Source organism: Enhydra lutris, unplaced genomic scaffold (assembly GCF_002288905.1).
Source record: "Enhydra lutris kenyoni isolate GAN:26980312 unplaced genomic scaffold, ASM228890v2 scaffoldscaffold38, whole genome shotgun sequence".
Taxonomy (NCBI): Eukaryota; Metazoa; Chordata; class Mammalia; order Carnivora; family Mustelidae; genus Enhydra; species Enhydra lutris.
Genome location: NW_019154122.1, coordinates 10,824,374 through 10,841,451, shown reverse-complemented (window position 1 = coordinate 10,841,451; position 17,078 = coordinate 10,824,374). Strand labels below are relative to the sequence as shown.

The 17,078-nt window shown below is 48.0% G+C and overlaps 1 protein-coding gene across 1 annotated transcript in view; it reads left to right on the top strand.

The window, feature by feature from the left end:
* The window catches only part of LOC111154928 (vacuolar protein sorting 13 homolog D), a 255,254-nt gene that overhangs the window by 193,910 nt on the left and 44,266 nt on the right, over positions 1-17,078 (top strand). Inside the window, exons 66-67 of the mRNA XM_022514884.1 lie at positions 9,820-9,952; positions 13,005-13,200. Coding sequence (XP_022370592.1) covers positions 9,820-9,952; positions 13,005-13,200 — 329 coding nt within the window. The remainder of the gene's footprint in view (positions 1-9,819; positions 9,953-13,004; positions 13,201-17,078) is intronic.

Below are 17,078 nucleotides of genomic sequence, written 5' to 3'. Positions count from 1 at the left end.
GGCTAATTCAGCAGGCTTTAAAAACCCCAAATCTAGGGGCACCTGGATAGCTCAGTGGGTTAAAGCCTCTACCTTTGGCTCGGGTCATGATCCCAGGGTTCTGGGATCAAGCCCCGCATCGTGCTCTCTGCTTAGCAGGGAGCCTGCTTCCCCCTCTCTCTCTGCCTGCCTCTCTGCCTACTTGGGATCTCTGTCTGTCAAATAAATAAAATCTTTAAAAAAAAAAAAAAACAAACACCCAAATCTATAGGAAGTAGATGGGTGTGAAGTCGGAATGTCCTCTCTCAGCTCAGCCTTTGTAGGGCTGAAAGACGGCAAAGGCAAGAATGCCCTCGGGAAAGGCCACTAAGGAATCCAGGGATCAGGCAAAGAGCAGAGGTTTCTTAGGAGCTGTTGGGAAATTGCTAAACTGCCTTTGGTTTTTATTTTAAGCCCATCTGAGGTGTTGGGAACATTCAAGTCCATTTTTAAAAGAACCTTTGGGGCATGCCTGGGTGGTTCAGTCAGTGAAGCATCTGATTCTTGATTTCAGCTCAGGTCATGATCTCTGGGTGGTGAGATTGAACCCCGCCCCTCAGGGAGTCTGCTTAAGATTCTCTCTCTCCCTCTCCCCCACCGCATCTTCCCGCCCCCCCAAAAAAAAGAAAGAAAAAGAGCCTTCTTTCAGCCTTTCCTTTGAGCTTAGGAGCAAGTCGGGTCTCAGGAAAAATGAGACAGGGCTTAAGTGCCTCGAAGCTGAGCTGCCTCCCATTCTCGTCCTAACCCCCAAAAGAGAGGGTCACCTTCCCTTGTTCTCCCAGGTGCCAAACACTAGGTTTGGGGGAAAGGAGGAAGTAGATTCTTTCTGATTTCAAAGACTATGTGGCGTACGGCAACGAATGGGTGATGGAAGGGGGCAGGGTGTCTTGAGTTGGGATAAACTGGTCAAGGAAGGGGATTGCAGCCTGACTTTCTTGTTCAGGGATTTGCATGTAATTTTTGCTTCCTTCATCTGTCACTACCACTGCTTAAGAAAGGAGAGATGTCTCCTTGGCATCTCTATGCGATTTTCACTGGCATTCAGGAAGGAATTTTCCATGGAGGGAATAACAAAAATCATGTTTGGGTTCTCCCCATAGATGACCCAGGATCAAGTGTAGGTAGGTTCTTAGCAGGCTTTTGTTACAGATGATCATGGTCTTTCCAGTTTCATCTGTACAATGGGGAAAATAGAGCCGACCTCCTACGGCGGTTGTGTGGATTAAATTTATAAATGATTTCATAGATGGCCAGCCCTAAGAACAGTGCCTGATACGTAGTAAACATTGTTGGTCCACGTTTACAATTCCAAAAGTTATGCTATGGTCTTCAGCAGTTGGAAGCTTTCCTTTACCTGTTCGGCCGCACACACATTCAAAACGTCATTTATCTGAAGAAACCAGCTGGAGACCGCTTTCTTACTTAAAAAACAAAACAAGGGGCGCCTGGGTGGCTCAGTGGGTTAAGCCGCTGCCTTCGGCTCGGGTCATGATCTCAGGGTCCTGGAATCGAGCCCCGCATCAGGCTCTCTGCTCAGTGGGGAGCCTGCTTCCTCCTCTCTCTCTCTCTGCCTGCCTCTCTGCCTGCTTGTGATCTCTCTCTGTCAAATAAATAAATAAAATCTTAAAAACAAAAACAAAAACAAAAAAAAAACAACCCATCAAGATATTTGAAACCCTTGAAGCCTCTCTGACTTTTTCAGTAAGAAGCCCAGCACATTCAGGTGTCTAGCATCTCTGAATGTTCTTTACGGTGTTATCCCTCCCTTTCTTCCCCAGACACTCGGCATTAAAGAGAATATATTTATTGGAAATACAAAGTACTTTACAAGAATGAAGTCGCTTGTGACTAGGAACGAGATGAGCTTCTTTTCTGTTGTGAAATGTTCCAATTCCATTTTTAGTTTCTGTATTTTGAGATTTCCGTCTATTTATAATTGACTTCTTGATGCTTTCCTTTGTTCCAGAACAGGTATGAGGTGGTTCCCGTAGTACAGGATGAGACAGGCAGGATTCAGTCGGGGTGGAAGGGGGAGCAGAGCGCTCACTAGAATAAAAGGATTTGTAGTAATTACCCTCAGCATTTACACAGTGCTTTGTGTGTGTGTTTTTCCCCCAAGTACTTTTAAAAACAAGGTCTCTTTGGATTACCCCAGTGACTCTATAGGTCGTGTTCTTCCTGTTTTATAGATGAAGATACTGATCCCTGAAGAGAGTGTGTTTTGTTCACGTTCACCGAGCTGATACTGTGACAGAGCTGGGATCAGGACGCCTGGCTTTTCCCAAAGCCTGTGTGCTTCCCTAGAGTTGAAATCGTGTATGCACACAGTCAGGCATTATTCTGTGACCGCCGCAGAGGGATTTGTTTCCCCTACACCGTGATCGATCTCCTGATTCAGTACCGAGGCACTGGCCATGTGTGCATATTGAATAATCTTGTCGGGATGGTGAAGCTGGAGGTCACTCACGGGGTGGGCAGGCTTCCCCCCCCTTGACCAGCACCGGTGGTCCAGAAGCCCGCCTTCAGCTTCTCCCACGTGCTTCGGGGGGTTTTCAGCAGCAGATGAGCGGGAAGCCTGGCACCCTCAACTCCATCCTGTATCCCTTCTGGGGAAAAACTTATCATGAAGTTGATGAAGGGCTAAAAGTAGGACATCATCCCTTCCCACAGCTGGGTCGAAAGAGCCATCCTGCCCACACGATTCTTCACGACTGGTGTAGGACAAACAGCGCCAGTTGACGCACCAGAGCAGCGGCACGTGTCTGCTACCCCCGTGTGCTTCCACCTTACAGCCAACTTCCCCGTGTGCTTCCCCGTGTGCTTTCCACCTTACAGCCAACTCCACCAGTCCCTTTGAAAGAAAAGGCAAAACCTTTTTAGGAGAGTGCCTCAAACCACTCTGAGCTTCTAGATTAATCTGAAACAACATCCGAGTTCACAATCGGGTCAGAGTTGCAGAATAGCAAGTGAGACTTGCCAATTCAGCAGGCGTGTGTCTTGGGCTAGTTAAGAACCAGGACGATCTTGAGGTCTGACTTTGTTGCTTATGTTCAGACCTTGTGTGCCGAGATAATTCTGGGTGGCTTTGGATAACTGTGTTTCTTAACTGAAAAGGAGTGTCTGTTGCCTGATAAGTGTTTATCCGTGAAATAGCAACATGGGTAGGTCTTAGGGTAGGAGGGCTTTTACATCTCCACAGACCCCCACACCCCCCCAAAAAAGCAAGGTCATTGACTCAGGCATGTTACTAAAGTAGAAAGTCAGTCCTAGCTTTAAAAAAAGAAAGTATCTGTATTATTCTTATGCAGGGTCTCTGTTCTGGATTCTTTCCCCTTTCTCTCTTTGCCTTAAGGGCTCTACATAATCACAACCAAGTAGAACTGAAAACAGACAAACCTGTCCCACTTCTAGTGGATAGAGATCTGGGGTCCAAAAATGCCTCTTTCTTGCCAAACCTCAACTCGTTCCATGTTCCTTCCCTCCTTCTTCTCTTTTTCCCTCCCTCCCTCCCTCCCTCCCTTCCTTTCTCTCCTCCTTCCCCCAGTCCCAGCCTGCCCCTTCAGTGGAGCAGAGCAAGGACTCACTGTTTGGTTTGCCTTGTGTGAGTGACAGATACCCGTTGTGGGCTGGAACCCATGCTCCTTTCACTCTTGTCTCTTTACAAGGATCACAAAAGCGGTTTTCAGCATCAAGGCAAAACTCACACTGAGAATCGTTTTTAACTGTGGCTGTTTAACAATGTGAATCAGGGGGAAGTGGTGAAGACTTTCGTTGTGAAGTGACTTGAAGGGCATTTTTCTACCCAGTCTCGAAGCAGAGTTGGAGAGCGCTTGCAAGTTTAAGCCTCTGGACCACTCTGAAGAAACGTGTCAAAATCGATGGTCCCCACTGGGTGCCATACACTGTGCCAGGCATTTTGCTTTCTCTCTGCAACCCTTGAAAGCAACCCTTTGGAGTCAGACTTTTTGTAGAAGGGGTAAACTGAGGCTTGGGAGGGTTGAGCAGCTGCTTCCAGGATGCACACTCACGGGCACAGTGTGGACTGCGGGGCTTTCCGAGTGGACCTGCCCTGGCTTAGGGATCCCAGGCAGCGCGGCCTGGGACCAGCACTGCGCTCGTAGCTGAGACTCGCTGCGGAACAGCTTTCCGGTTGGGAGAGCGTAAGACCCCCCTCCCGCCGCAGAGCCCTGTCACTTCTCTCCCTTTCCTGTTATAGGTGGCCACCGTTTGCCCCGGTGACAAGAGAAGTACTGTCACCAGCAATTACTCAGTGGAGCAAGGATATTAAAGAGGAAATTTCCATTAGGTAAATAACTGTGAAAGAAGAACCCCAGAGAAGGGGGCAGAAATTCAAGCCCAGGCTCCCGTTACACTGGCCAAATGTCTCCGGCATCCCGTGCTTGCTGAATATCATGAAACAGTCAGGAAAACTGATCGGACAGAACAGAGGGACACAGTGTGAATTTTTTCTCTTGCATCATTCCAGCATCTACTTGAATTTCAGTTTTACAAAATCAGCTGTCCCGAGCCTGGCCCCAAACCCGGGCTACTTTGTAAGGGCTCCATTTCGAGGGACCATGGGATGCTTTCTGGAAGGTGGGGTACTGACCGTGTGCATCAGCTCTGCTGTGGCGCTGGCATCTTGAAGTGCTTCTGAGATTTTCACCCCCTTGCCGAAAATAGGGCTTTCTAGAAATTAATGATTTTGGGCTGCGGCCGGAATTTGTAAGTGTGGTGTGTGCCGAGGCTTCCTTCAGTGAAGGACGGGGAAATCGGTGTTGTCTTTGCAAGTGTGATAGCAGGTTTTCTGAAGGACCTTCTGTTCCTTGGAAACTTTTGAAATCTTAAGCTTTGTGTGGACTTGAAATTGCTACAAAATGAGCTAGATTGACTTAAGTCTCCACAAATGCCCCTTCTGGTGTCCAGATACTGTTTTTACCGAAGACAGTCATGAATTAGCTGTAGATGACCCTCCAGGTGCTAGTCCCGTCCCCGTGCTCAAGCCGGGCTTCCGCTGTCTGTCCTGTGCTTCCATGGCCTTCTGCGGCCCGCTGCCGCTTCTCCGGGGACACACCTGCCGAGCGTTTTCACGCACACCGTCTCGTGTCATCCTGCCTATAGCCCCGTGGAACCTGATTGTTCCCATGTTGCGTGAGACGATGTCGAAGTTCAGATAACTCAGTACTGTTCTCATTGGATGCCTCATGCGTCTCGGGCTCTGTGCTAAGTGCCTCACACATTCTGTCTAATCCTTCAGGCATCCTTCTAGGTGGATGTCCTCACCCCATTTTAAAGACGAAGAAGTAGGCCCACAGAGGTGAAATTCCTTGCCCCTGATCTCACAGCTATTAAGTGTCACAGTCAGAAGCCGAAGTCAGGGTGAAGGTCTTTCCGTTATGCCGGACACAGACCTCCTGACCGAGGTCCTTGGAGGCAGAAGGCAGAAACCATCTCTGGCTTAGGATTCCCGTTTGCTAGCCTGGCGCACAGTCCATGTCGCTCACGCATCTGGTGGAGTGTTGGGCTGATGCGTAGCTGGATTGTGTTTGCTCATATCCTTGTGATTTCCAGCCTTTCCCCCACTGCCTCTAAGGGCAGCTTCCCCTTCCCTGAATATCTGTCCCCGAGCTTCATTCCCCATTTTGATGTCTGTGAGCTCGCCAAAGAGCATCTGCTCTGAGGAAAGTTCAAAATGAGTCTGAATTGCGAGACATTTGGCTTCTTTTTAACGTACGTGGGCAGGGGTGCTTGGGTGGCTCAGTCGGCTGAGCATTCAACTCTTGGTTTTGTCTTGGGTCATGATCTCACAGGGTGTGGGATGGAGCCTCATGTCAGGTTCCTCACTCATGCAGAGTGTGCTCGACAGATTCTCTCCCTCTGCCCTTCCTCCTGCTCTTTCTCTCTCAAAATAAATCTTTTTTTTTTTTTAAGATTTTATTTATTTATTTATTTAAGATTTTATTTATTTATTTGACAGAGATCACAAGCAGGCAGAGAGGCGGGGTGGGGGGGCTTTAACCCACTGAGCCACCCAGGCGTCCCTAAATAAATAAATCTTTAAAAAATAAGATAAAATGGGCAAAACCAGGGATGGGGTGGTAAAAGATGTCCCACACCGGTCACTCCCACATGGCCCTGTGGCTCTCATGGATACCTCTGCTCTGGGCTGACTATAGTGCTCTAGCTCAAGGTCGTGGGTGAAATGACTCCTCCCTGCCTCAGAGCAGACCTGTGCCAGAGGGCACCCATACAGAGTGCTTACTGGAATCACCGCCCTCTCCAGCCCATGTGCTTACCCTATCTTTGAGGGAGAAATAAGATACGGGGTGTGATTTATTTTCCCACCGAGGTGGGGAATGAGAGAGTTGGAATTAAGTATGACTAAGTGCTCCCACAGTGAGAGAAGGCCACAAGCTTTTGGTGCCCTGGATTCATACTCAGAAGCCCAGGGGATTGGCCCGGGGCCCAGCCTCTTTGACCATGGTACCCTTCAACTCACTGGTTCCAGATTAGTTCCTATAAAGCATCTCTCCCCATAAAATCTGATTGACCTTTAATCAGTACGAGTTTGGCTGCACCACAGATTTCAACAACCTCCCATTTCCTGAGTTCTCAGAGTCACAGGTACAGGGGTGAAGACTTTGGTAATAGTTTCCTATGAATAATATCTTTGTACCCTTTCCATTTACTCACAAGTGACAAAGGACAAGTCCAGTTGCCTTGGGTAAATAGTTTTTTTTGTCCACAGGGAAGTAAGAATTCAGATAGAAGTCCTAGGGAGAGTTGAGTAGGTGCGGGCACCTTCCCGCAGCTGAGAAGCCCATGGCAGAATCCAGCATTTAGAGGGAGGTGTGATCTCTTGGGTCATCTTACCCCATCCTCCTGAGATCAGTGTGGTGTTTTTGTACGGAGAACTCCCAGGACCAGGCTGTGCTGGGGGAACCAAGAGTCCTGGAGCAGGGTCAGTTGGCAGTGACGCTCTTAGCGTAGGCTGACTCCTAAACCTTAGGGATTGAACTTGTTTTATTGTTGGGCGGGGGGGCGGGTGTGGAAGGAGAGGGGGTGGTTTGGAACAGTTCATTATTCGCTTAAAAAAATAAGATGATTCTTATTTTATTCTCGCATATTCTGTTAAGGGGGAAAGTATTATGGGATTTTTCATTTCTTCCTAGTCAGCTGCCAGAAATCCGTAGACAGGACCTTAACTTACTATCTTTTCCAAGGAAAGACCTCTTTTCAAGGAAAATGAGAGTTTGAGGAGGTGGGAAGGACCTGAGTGGGACCTGGGGTGCAGCGTGGGTGCCGCCAGGCCTCTTCTGGCGCAGACGGCGTGCCGTGGAGACGTCTTTCTCACCCACCGCTGTCTTGCCACCTCCTTGGCATTGGTCACGGAGAGGCATTTTTGCCCAGGCCCCGACTGGAGAACACTTGCAGGCACCACAATTCCAGAATGTAGCAGGGACTCGTTCTCTTGATCCTTTCCAAAACAAGGATCATGTTTGCCTCTCCTCCCTCGATTCGCAGTTTACGTTCCCAGCTCTTACTGCTCCCTGTTCCCTGCCGGGGACTGTGACCTTCCCGGTGAAACTGTCACCCTGGACAGTAAGTCCCAGGCTGCTGTGTGTCCTCCGCAGCACCTCGGTCTGTGCTGGGCCCTCAGTAAGTGCCTAATAAAGATGTTCCCACTTGGATCATACGTCATGTGCTGTCGAAGCTGGGAAGGAGTTTGGAAACCACCAAGGCTGACGCTCTAATTTTATAGATGGTACCACTCCAGAAACTCATTCTGGAGGCCCGTGTTTATCTGCTGGACACAGGGGGGGTTTGTTTCGGGTTTCTGTTTTTGTTTTTGTTTATGTAAAAGCCTAGTGCAGATGACCATAATTCTAAACCTTCGAAAGACTTTCTTTGTGGTTCAGGATGTTCCTTCTTGGACTAGTAGCTGACTAATAATAACAGTAAGAATGCTCTGGATTCCCTGAGCCACTGTTCACTGATTCACCCTGCCGATGGCAGCGTTGGGACTGTCGTCACTCTGCACATGCCAACAGTGAGGCTCCGCAGTAAGGCCCCTCGCTCAGGCTCCTGTGGCTACTGGAATGGTTGAGGGAGTACTAGACTCTGGTTTGGTCAGATGCCCAAACTCATGGCCTGCAGTGGCTCTCCAACAGGATCCCTGACTACAGCCTTCTCTGGTGATTCACAGAGCTAGCCTTGCAACATGCCGGGGTGTCTCCAACCTAAAGGCAATTGTGAGATTACTTTTCATTAACTTTAGTTCTCCTATTAGACACGGAGTGACAGGGACAGCAAGGCCAAAAGCAAATAATGATAGGGACTGCATCTCTAGAAAGGTCAGTGATCACTGCCCTAAATCATAAAAGCATTTGGACTGAGTAAAAGCAATGAGTGTTCCCATCTCTTGCTCCAGAAACCATTGCTTCACCTGGAATTGCTGGTTCTTCCTCGAGTCCCTCTTCTGTGCCAAGAACTCACCTTCGCCTGTCACTTGTGTCATGAAGCCTCAGGCCTGGTGCTCTAAAAATGTCCTTGGGTGCGTAGGTGGCACAGTCGGTTAAGCGTCTGCCTTCGGCTCAGGTTATGATCCCGGGGTCCTGGGATCGGGTCCTGCATCGGGCTCCCTGCTCTGCGGGAAGTCTACTTCTCCCTCTCCCTCTGCCCTTCCTCCCCGCTCATGTGCGTGCTCTCTCTCTCTCTCTCTCTTTCTCTCTCTCAAATAAATAAAACCTTAAGAAAAAAAAATTCCTTGCCAAACCAGTATGAAACGGGCCCCCAATGTCCAGGCTACCCAGTATATTGGGTCTTCAAGGCAGGCAATTCGCCTTGAATCTTTGCACCGAGCTCTGTATCTAAATAACATTCCTGTGAGTTCTCCGAAAGGTTAGTCTTGGGTCATTGGCACTTAAACCACTTGTTTTGGTAGATCTTTCCCGAGAAGGTTAATTATATATTTGATATCCTTTCCTCTTTCTGCCTGAATGATGAGGATAAGTACCCTGTGGTTTATTAACTGTCACTTTAAACCTTTTCAGGTTGTCTTGTGACAAAACAGAGTTTTATGTCCTTTTTATCCAGCTTTGATGGATGAGACAGCTTCTCTGGTAAAAGAATGCCAGGGTAAATAAGATCTTTCTCTGATTTGTGGGGGAGGATTTTGCATTGGAAGTCGTGAGTTCAAGTCTGCCATTTCATATGAAAGGTGACCTAACCTGTTAACCTTTCCATATACTTCATTTTTCCTTCTGACCGATGGGACTGGGCACCTACCCAACCAGTAATTGTTGAATAAGTGAAAGAAAAGACATTACTTGAGGGCAGTGGATGTCTCTAAAAGTTTTGATCCCAAACCCCAAAGCAACAATTTGCTGCATTTCCTGTTTTGAATCACCCTGGTTTCTCCAGCAAAGAGCCTCTGTCCTTAACATTCTAGAATCCCAACGCTTACCTCTCCTCCCCCACGTCATTTTGTGATACATTTTTCAGTAAATTGCAAGACAACTGGGGAAGGCGGATGCCACTGTGGACATTTAGTAGTTGTTTTGCAAGCCTCGTGTCCCCCAGTGTAGAGCATCCTACAATCTGAATGTGTCTGGTGCTCAAGAACCAGTCTCCTGGGACACATCATACATGTAATTCAGCAATTAATATCTCTCTTCTCTCGGTTGGGATTTACCGAATCCCAGTTAGGAGCAAGGCAAGGCATTTATTTAAAATAATTAAAATAGCAGAAATAGTGCTGAGGCTTTAAAACTCTCTCCTTCTGTTTTTAATTCATTCCAGTTCGCAGGGACATTATCGGACGGCTTAGGGAAAACGATGGACAATCGGCATCAGTCGGAGCGGGAGTACATCAGATACCACGCAGCCACAAGTGGGGAGCACCTTGTCGCCGGCATCCATGGCCTGGCTCATGGTAAGTCACGTGATCCCGGAAGACTGGCTCTTCCGCCACAGTTCCTCCAAGTCCCCTCTCAGCCATCTGACTGCAAGTGGAAATCCTGGCCGGGGAGCTTGGTGTACTTGATAGCCTTTCAGGCGTGCTCTCTCTCTCTCTTTTTTTTTTTAAGATTTTATTTATTTATTTGACAGACAGAGATCACAAGTAGGCAGAGAGGCAGGCAGAGAGAGAGGGGGAAGCAGGCTTCCTGCCAAGCAGAGAGCCTGATGGGGGACTCGATCCCAGGACCCTGAGATCATGACCTGAGCTGAAGGCAGGGGCTTAACCCACTGGGCCACCCAGGCGCCCTTCCAGGCTCTCTTATTTTATCCTCCTCACCGTTGGAAGTGTTACAGCCCGAGATGTTCTTCATTCTCTTTCACCTCTCGGAATGGTGCGTGCACTGCAGTCCCTTCCTGTTCTCTGCCTCCAGTTCCCAAAGTGTCGTAAGGTGTAATCAGTTGGGCCCCTTTTTAGAATATGGAACTGCTGCTTCAAGACTTGCCTTCTGCTTACTGAGCATTCCTTCCATGGCAACTGGAATGTGAAACCGGCTGCTGGGTTTGTGGCCCAGATGTTTTTGAGTCTTGTATACATGCACATTCAAAAGGAATGTAAATCCATGTGCCCAAGAGATATAGGTGATCGCATGAATGTATTAAGTCTCTGACTTTGTTTGAATTCTGACCTTTAATGCCTTAACTCCTACTCATTCGCCTTTTGTTGCGTTTTTCTCAACAACTTCTTAGTGTGGCATTCGGGGCCCTTGGAAATGTAAGCTCAGCCAACTTCTCCATCCATTGTCACCCAGCCACACTGTAGAGCTGCCTTAGGGTTAGGGTTAGGGTTAGGGTTAAGGTTGGGCTGTTCCCCATACATACCCCCAAGGGCTTGCTCACTCATGGTCCTCTGCCCTCCCCTCCTCTGCCTCCCATCCCTGCCTGTCAAAGTCCTGTTCAACCTAGAGGTCTTAGCTCAAATGATGCTTGCCCAGCTCCATGATCCCCAGTTAGAATTAATGAGCATCAGATCACGTGTCGCAGTCTGGGTTGTGTATCTAAGCAGCTGTGTGTACCTTGCTTTCCTGATAGACTCTGCAGGTCAGGAGAGCGGAAAGAGCATTTGTATCCACCTTTATGAGTGCAGAACCCCATGGGATACCTGGCCTGTAGCTCCTGCTTCGTAATGCTTAGTGAGTTGCATCATTTGTACCAGATTCTCAGAAATAGTCTGAAGCTAACAGAAGTCATATCAAGACTGATCAGGCTTAGATTATCCACATTTGGAAGAAGGAGGAATATAAATAATAGAAAATCTTAAGTCTCTTCATGCTGAGGACACAGTGTTTAGGGCAGAGTTTTTGTTTATCAGTTTTCCTAACCACGGGGTTTGGATCAAGATGCCTTTACTTCTCCTAAGCCTGCCCAACTGGAAAGGGAGCAGCCCCAAAGGAGACATCAAGCTAAAACGTGGCTGAAATTAATCTGTCTAGGGACTCAAAAAGTTGATTGTTGGGCAGCCACTTGGGGTTAAAGATTTAATTATTCTTTCTAGTAACTGTAATGATAGTGCATGGGAGTCGGAGGGACTGGTTTTGTTTGTCTGTTTTTAGTGAATACAAAATGCTTTGCTGTGTATAATTGCCTTTGTCTGTCTCGCATCCTTGGAATGTGGAGAGAAAGCCTAGCTGTCCTCACTTTTTGGTTGGACACAGGAGTATGCTGAGAAAATGGATGATGGTTCAAGGTTGGTTGCAAAATCCCTTCCAACCAAGGACCATTCATTCATACAATACACGCAGCATCTCCGAGAACAGGCAGCCTCGTCCGAGGAGGATACATGAGGCCCTGGATGGCATGAGAGCAGGAGCCTGGCGTGAAAAAATTCTTCAGGGATAACAAGAACCAGAATCCATTCAGTCTCCTTGGTTTCAAAATGGGGAGTCCCACTCAGTTTTCTCTGCAGGCCCCACTTGCACCAGGCTGGGTAATGCCTATCTCTCCATGACCTTGGTTCAAAAGTTTGGGCGAGGGCTGTGGCCTCGCTGGAGCAAATGGACCCAGAATCCAAAAGAAACGTGGATTGTTAGTGCGTTCTCACCCAAGGAATTTCCTTTACCGATTTGTCTCACTAGAGATGAAGAGTCTAGAGCACTTCCTCGTGCCCCCGCCGTCCAAGGGTAAACATCCTGTGAGTGTCCCTGGCACACATCCTGGAAACGCTCCCCGGACAGGGCCCCTCTTCTTGCCTGTGATGTCTGTGTCCTCTCCAGCCTCTGCCAACTTCTGGCCACTTCTCATGCTCTATAAGATCATTGCTGTCAACTTTCAAAACGTCTGGAATGTCTTTGTGGCCTAGGTTGGTCTTTTGAAGAGACTCCATGGAGAGTCCCGGCTGGTTTTAGCAACTTTTTTTGGGGGGGGGGCGGGGGGGGCGGGGGAGGGGGACCATTCATCAAGGCCTCATGACTTACTCTGATTGCCTAAACCTGATTTCAGCAAAGTGTGCAGTAGCTTTTACCCCATTTCAAATGTCTGGTGTTGGCCAGTCATATAGCGTTCTTGGAAAACTGAGGATCTGTATTTATTTCCCTCTGCCTTATATTTTATGGGACCCCAACTTTCCCCAAGGGCCACTATATGCTAGTCTGTTGATTTAGTCCTACTGTCTGCTTAGTCTCCTGATCGCCCATGTGCTTCCCACACTCGGGAACTGGAAAGGAGCCACTGTTAACTTCTTAGGTGTTCTTTGATTTTTTTTTTTTTGATTTGATTTTTTTTGTTGTTGTTAACCGGGACACACTTCACTTCAGACTAACATGTAGTCTATATTCTCAGACTCTAAACTTAGCAGGCAAGTCTGAGTCTGCCAGTTCCCAACTGGAGCTGGTCCACCTGTAGCCTCTCGAGAGGCTAACAGAATGCCCCTAAGTTACCTTGCCAGGGGCACGGAATTGATGGCGTTTGACTTCAAATGCTTTTGCTTTTGTCCTCGGCCAGATTACAACAGCCCTTGTCTCTTCCACTAGGTATCATTGGTGGACTGACCAGTGTGATAACCTCGACAGTGGAAGGAGTGAAAACGGAAGGGGGTGTCAGCGGTTTCATATCTGGCCTTGGGAAAGGGCTTGTTGGCACTGTAACCAAACCAGTGGCAGGTGCCCTGGATTTTGCATCAGAAACAGCCCAGGCGGTGAGAGACACAGCCACGCTTAGTGGCCCCAGGTCAGTGGTCATTGGTGGGGCGTGGGGGAGTGGGAATCACTTTTGCACCAGCCCAGGTCTACTGCCTCTCCTGATCCATGCTGATACGTTTAGTCGTATACTTTCTGCCTTAATGTTGCAGTGTTTTTGTTTTTTTTTTTAATTTATTTGAGAGACAGCACTAGTAGGCAGAGAGGCAGAGGCGGGGGGGGGGGAAGCAGGCTCCCCGCCAAAGCAGAGAGCCCGATGCGGGGCTCGATCCCAGGACCCCAGGATCACAACCTGAGCTGAAGGCAGCGGCTTAACCCACTGAGCGACCCAGGCGCCCCACTGATGCAGTTTTTTAAACCTTGAATACGTGTGTCTGAAATTTCTGGCCTACCTAGTACAAATACCTGAAAATAAGGCACAAAAATCTGGCATGAATTCTTCCTGGATCTGCCTATCTATACCTATGTCTGTAATTTATTTATATATAAAATGTTTTTCTTCATTAGAGGGGTCAGAAATAGGATCACACCCTTACAGATCTCCCCTGTTCACCAAACTAACTAGGACCCCCCCCCCCCCCCATCCCCATTAAGAAAACTGTCTGGCTGCCGGCTGTGTCTGGCTCCTGGGCTCCATGGCATGTTCTGGAATCCCAGCAGTTGTGATTCACCACGTGAGTCTGTCCTTTCTTGGTCCTCCTTCCACTTGGACATGCCAGCCAGTCCCCCAGCCTCATGAAGGAATTCCCCAGGCAGGTTGGCGGTTCTGCTGTGAGATGTTATCTTGCCTTGATACCAGCTGGGAAGGGAAATCAGGGGCAGCCCACATGGCTCCGCAGCCCACAGAATCTGACTACTTTAACATAGCTTTTCATGTTAGTAGCCTATTTGAGCCTTCCTTTTTCTGAGTGACTAATTGGGGATCTTATCAACAAAGGGGATAATGAATGTTACAGTTCCCAGCCAAGCTGGACGCCACTTAAGCCCAGAAGGATTTTGCTGCTCCCTGGTTAAGAGATATTCCCTGAGTGAATTAGTGTGCCCTTTTAGAATGTCTAGGGCCTGGGCCTTGTCCACACCCTATCGCTCCCTCGAATAGGATTTGAAGTGAAATCGTCCCCAATTAAAAAGAATCCATGTGTCTGTCACCAGGAAACCTTTCTGATGACACATTACTGCAGGGGAAATGCTTAAGATTGTAGACTGGGACCATGTAATGTGTTCTGCCAGACTGTCTTCCAACGGGAAGCAGCTGCTTTTTTAAAAAAGGATCTGTAGAGTTTACTTTAGTTAGGTTACATTCTATTCTCAGATACAGAGCTAAAACAATCCTTGAGTATATTTTGAAGCATTTATGAAGTTGGGGGGGAGGGGGCAGTAGGGAAGCTTTGAAAGTATTTCCAGTTAGTTTTTCTGGGTCGGCTGGAAGCCCCAAAAGTCCACCTCCGCTATTTTGTTAGGACGGTAAGACCTACCGATGAGTGAGTAAAACAGGAGACCCCTAAGAGTTCCAAAAGAAACATCCTTTTTCGTAAAATCCCAAAGTGGCCAAGGGATTGAGTGATTTGTTTCAAAAGGAGTTCTGAGGTATGTGTTTCATTTTTTAAAAATACCATCTTGTGCTAGGAACTTCACTAACGCTGACCAGAAGGAAATGACGGATTTTCCACACAGTATCAGTTTGGAAGTCTTGATAAAGTTTTGTCTTTCTTTTTCGGAGCGTAAGAAAGGCACAAAATGGTTACCGCAAAAAGCCAGGTATCCTTAGTTTCACGGGCTGTCCGGTGCTGACACAGCCGGTTCCGCTCCATGTTGCCCGGTGGATCCTGTCACGCAGTTGTTTCTAGTCAGTAAATATTGACTGAAAATTTTCTAAGGCCTCAGGGTCAGGAATCTAGCAGAAGGCTAAGCTGGCCCTGCTCTTCCCCTGGTCTCCCGGGGAAGCAAACATAAAACAAATAATCATAGTAATAATTTCTTGCTAAAATTGTGATAAATGACCTGGGAGATTTATAAGGTGCTGCGAGATCATGTAATTGGAGAAGGCAAAGGGGAGAAGGAGGTTGGCTAACCTGTGGTCAGCGGGGTCAAGAAAGGCTTTTCTAGGGCGGTTCTGTTCCGAAGTCCAGTGTGCTGTCCGTTGCGCCACGGAGGGCCCTGGGAAGTGCTAGTTAGGATGAAGCCTGAGTATATGGTGGGGGTTGGCCAGGTGAGGGGAAGAGAGAATCACATTCCAGGTCAAGGGGGTCCAGAGAGGCTAGGCAGCATGCCTGAAAACAAACAGTAATCAGGCATTCCATCTGAAGTCCGGCTGCAAATCTGCAGGAATAGCTCTCTCCGTAGCCCTTCACTCCTAAAAACAAAAGCTACGGTGGAAAGAGAGAAGCAGCCAGGTAGTCATTGGCCTGGGGACCTGGGAGCTTCGGGGAGGGGCAAGTAAGCTTCTGCATCTCCTCTCTGTTCTCAGAGGAGTCCTTGGTGGGAGAGCCGTGGCCAGAGTTGCCAGAGGTGAGTGGGGTATGTGCTGGGCCATCTAATTGGGAGCCTCAAAGAGATTTGCCTCTTTACCCTTTATTGCACTGAAAAGACATTACAGCTTCTTCTGAAACACTTTGACCAGTTTCCCTCCGTCCATTTGTCCGGGTCCCAAAGTAGGCTATTAACGAGTATCCGTGTGCTAGAAAAGAACACTTGGCCTGGAAAACAGCAGGTCCCAACCCCCCTCTTACCTTAAGTCCCCCCACCTCTTTAAGCCTCAGTTTTTCCATCTATAAATTGGGGCTAGATACACTTATCTGGTCATTCCCTCTCTCAGAGGTCTAAAGCCCAACCAGGGTTATTTTCCTGTGGGTCCTATAAGGAACACTATAAAATGCCGGATGACCCTATTTTGAAAGTCACATTAAAGGAGCACGGAGATCCTTGCAGGTGGAGAAATGTTTCGGTGCCTTGAGAGTTTGTTCTGATGACAGTGTGATCTCTTAGGAACATACTAGTTCTACCAAGGGATAAATCACCCTGATTTCTTGGAAGTGAGTTAGAACCATCTCCAACCATCCCAGTTGATTGAACAGGATCCAGGGGTGTTACTCAGGGTTTTTCCCCACTGTTTAGACAACAGGGACTAACAAATGATTTGAAGGGATTAGAAGTGAGATTCTGACCGAGGGCTGACCTGAGCCCAGGGACCGAGCCAGGAATAGAACCCAGGAATCCAAGAGTTCTGCCTCTGAGTCTGCTCTTGGAATGAGACTTTCTGCTTCCTTTGTACTATTTCGTCCAAGTGAAGGCTTAGATCTTAGCATCTATGTTTTAAATGACTCAAATCTTAAGCAGATGATAGCAAAGTAAGCCATAAAACTGTGAAAGAATATTCCTTCCAGTAATCCCTCCGAAAAGTGGCCTTACAGGAAATATTGGCTCCTCTTTGTGTTTATTTAAACATGACTTTATTTATAGGGAGCCCCCCTCCTTGAGTACTTTTAGATTAAAATACTTCCAAGTTCCTCTCCTTGGTGGAGTGTGCAGGCATTCCGAAGAGACAGTCACCTGACTTTTCCCTGAAATTGCCATGCCATCTGACAGTTCTTGGGAAGGCAGGTGGGGGTGGGGGGAGAAGAGGGCGGAGGACAGCAGAGCCTTTGGCCTCCGCATGAATATTGTAGACTAGTATCCCCTGCTGCATTCGTTAACTGGACAAGTATGTGTGGTTTGGAACAGAAATAAGAAGCCTTTTCCAAGGCAACTTTGTGCTGGCTCAGGTCGCATCTTCCAGTCTACGTGTATGGGGCCACATTTGTCTGTTCCCAAGTAAAGTTCATGAAAATGGCACAGCTGGCAGCCACACTTGTGGTTCATGGAAGCCACAGAAAAGCCTGCTGCCCTTCAAATGGGCCAGGCCAAAGCAGG